Here is a 2,866-nt window from a genome sequence, read left to right as displayed (position 1 = left end):
GGGGGGCAACGGCGCCCGCTCCCCTTCCCCACCGCCTCCCCGCAGCCTCGCCCCGCCCCGCCCGGGGCTGTCCCGGCCTCGGGGGGCGCAGAGCCAGGGACGGGGGGACGGGCGGCCCTCGGTACCCCCCGTCCCCGCCGGGGCGGTGGCTCCATCCCCCTACCCCGCCCTCGGGGCGGGCTCGGCGGCGGCCCGCCCCCGCCCAGCGCCTTATTACCGGGGGCGGCGGGGGGCGCCCCCCACTCCCTCTCGGCGCCGCTCGCCCGCCGAGCGCAGCCGCCGCGGCGGGGTCGGCCCGACGTGCCGCACCATGGGCAGCCAGGGCTCCAAGGCGGCCAAGGCGGAGGGCAGCGCCCCGCCACAGACCGGCCACGCCGCCTCCACCGAGCCCGCCAAGGCTAACGGGCAGGTAGGTACCGGGGAGGGGCACCGGGGAGCGGCGCCGTGCGCCCCGCCGGGGCGGGTGGGCGGACAAAGGCGGCGACGGCTGCTCGGTGGGTAAGGGGAGGGGGGGGAGCGGCCCCGGGGGGGGACCCCTCCTGCCCGGTGGACACCGAGCGATGCGGCAGCACCCGCGCCGTGCTCCGGGCTCCCTCCCGGTACCGGGCGGGGGCCCCGTCCGCCGCCTCGCCCCGGTACCGGGCGTGGAGCGCGGGCGCCGCCCGGTGGCAGCGCACTGACACCCCCCCCCCCCCCCCAACCCCGGTGCACCCCCTCACTCAGCTGTGTCGCCCCCCCCCCCCCGTGCTCGGTGCACCCCCTTTCCCCATGGCCGCTGCCCCCCGCCCCAGCTGGGTGGGGGGTTCTGGGGTGCCGAGTCCCGGCTGTGCCTAACGCGGTGCTCTGCTCCCCCCCGCCCCTTCCCGCAGGAGAATGGCCATTTGAGGCTCAACGGGGACGTGACGCCCAAGACGGGTGATGAAGCGGCACCCCTGAACGGGAACGGCTCGGCTGAAGCCCTCAAGGAGGAGAGCAAGGGCGAGCTGGGTGGCGGGGATGCCATCGAGCCCGCGCCCCCCGCCGAAGGCGGGGATGCTAAACCCGAAGGTGCCGCGGCCCCCAAGGACACCCCCAAGAAGAAGAAGAAGTTCTCGTTCAAGAAATCCTTCAAGCTGAGCGGGATCTCGTTTAGGAAGAACAAGAAAGAAGCTGGGGACTCCTCTGGGTCCTCTCCCACGGAGGACCAAGGCAAGGCGGAGGCTAAGGGAGAGGAGAACCCCGCTTGCTCGGCCAGCGGGACGGAGCCGTCGGCACCCCCCGAGGAGGGGACGGCGGAGGAGCAGGGCAGCCCCGGGGAGAGCAACCCTGGCAATGACGGGCAGCAGGGAGCTGAGCCCAAGAGGGAGGATGCAGAGGCAGGGGGCGGCAAGAAGGAGGAGAAGCAGCAGCCAGGGGAAAGCCACGGGGATACAGCCAAACCAGAGGAGCCCTCAAAACCCGCAGGGCCTGAGCCTGCAACAGCTCCGGTGGTGGTGGAGCAAAAGGAAGAGTAGAGCCCACTTGGCATCATCCTAACTTAAGACTCTTACGCCATTCTCTCCATCCCGGTAACACCACGGACTCGCTGCCTTGCCCACACGCCTCCCTGTCCCACCTAGAACTGACAATGCTTTCTAAAACCAACACCTCCCCTCGAGTTATTTCCTCCCCTCCCCTGTTAGAAAGCTGGTTTGGATTCCCACCACCGCCACCACAACTTGGAGCAGTTTTACCTGAATCCTTTAAAACTGTGGAGGAAGACTATCCTGGACATAACTGGAATTTACAGTTTGTAAGAACCCAGCTCTCACCCCCCGCTCTGGTATCTCTGCTGGCCTCCTGACTGTCCCCACTCTCCTCCCGGCAGCTGTCGAAGCCCAGCAAACCAGTGACTGTTCAATGGATTCTCTTTTTTTTTTTTTTTTTTCCCCCTCAGTTTACATTCCTGGTTCTGACTTCAGTTAAAGTATTTTGTGCTTTTTATAGAAATCAATGGTTTAAGAGCTAATCTGGTTAGTTTTTTATAATGTCTTACTATTGGCTTAAAACCATAAAGCTTGTAAGTCCGCTGTGTTTAATTCTGCTTCTAAGGGATAACTTCTAGGGTGTGGGGTGGAGGGAGGGGGCCTGCCAGCTGTATAATGTGAAGCAACATTGTTTTCTCTGTAAATAATTTTTTAATGGCTGAAACACTTGATTTGCAATTTTCTAACTTCTAAAAACAAACAAACAAAAAAGAGTTGTATGGGCTTTATTGTAACACTTGAAAGGAATAAATGGTGACCCCTTTATGGGTGAGCTTGAGTCCTTCTTGTCCTGGATGCCAGACGAGGGCCAGGGAAGATAGCAGTTGCTTATTTAGTTCAACAGCTGCTGCATTTAATCACTCCAGCCCTGGCTCTGCTCGCAGTTAATTGACTTGCAGCAGATGTAGAGCTACAGCCACAAAGGACTTTCTCACACAAGCCTCTTGTCGCTACCTTAGGATCACTGTTCAGCTGGCTGCTCAGTACCTGTTTTCTTAGAGCTCTAACCCATTTTCTTCCTTGGGGGGGCGGGAAGCCTTCTCATAAGGAGGGACCCAGAAGGGCTACTGATGAAATTCCCATTTTCAGCTTGATTTCTCTAATTTGGGGTGGGTTTTTTTAGTGGCTTTAGAGTAGGATTGGCTCCTCTTTGCTGAAAAGACATGCTAGAGCACAAGAACCGTGCTCTGGGAGCAAGGATTTACTTCCAAAGAGAAAAGGAAGGCACAATGGCTGCCTCTATCGTTCCTCCTGTGATCTGCACAGGGATAGCGGCGATTTTTCCGAGACAGACGTGCAGCAGAGCTCCTTCTGGCAGCTTAGGCTGTAGTAGTAGTGCACAGCCCCTCATTTAATGGCCT

General features: G+C 60.6%; 1 protein-coding gene across 1 annotated transcript; it reads left to right on the top strand.

The window, feature by feature from the left end:
• Window positions 1-223: 223 nt before the first annotated feature.
• MARCKSL1 (MARCKS like 1) lies at window positions 224-2,277 on the top strand. Its single transcript, XM_075115109.1, has 2 exons — window positions 224-409; window positions 870-2,277. The coding sequence occupies exons 1-2, from the start codon at window positions 311-313 to the stop codon at window positions 1,491-1,493; spliced, it is 723 nt and encodes a 240-aa protein (XP_074971210.1). The 5' UTR covers window positions 224-310; the 3' UTR covers window positions 1,494-2,277.
• Window positions 2,278-2,866: the final 589 nt, after the last annotated feature.

The sequence above is a fragment of the Phalacrocorax aristotelis genome, chromosome 20 (genome assembly GCF_949628215.1).
Source record: "Phalacrocorax aristotelis chromosome 20, bGulAri2.1, whole genome shotgun sequence".
NCBI classification, from domain to species: Eukaryota; Metazoa; Chordata; class Aves; order Suliformes; family Phalacrocoracidae; genus Phalacrocorax; species Phalacrocorax aristotelis.
This window is presented reverse-complemented; position numbering and strand designations above follow the sequence as displayed.

Bases quoted from the DNA above. Each gene is read 5' to 3' on its own strand.
- MARCKSL1 (XM_075115109.1), top strand. From the start codon at position 311: ATGGGCAGCCAGGGCTCCAAGGCGGCCAAGGCGGAGGGCAGCGCCCCG. The intron at 410-869 runs GTAGGTACCGGG...CCCTTCCCGCAG, and splicing joins CCGCCAAGGCTAACGGGCAG to GAGAATGGCCATTTGAGGCT.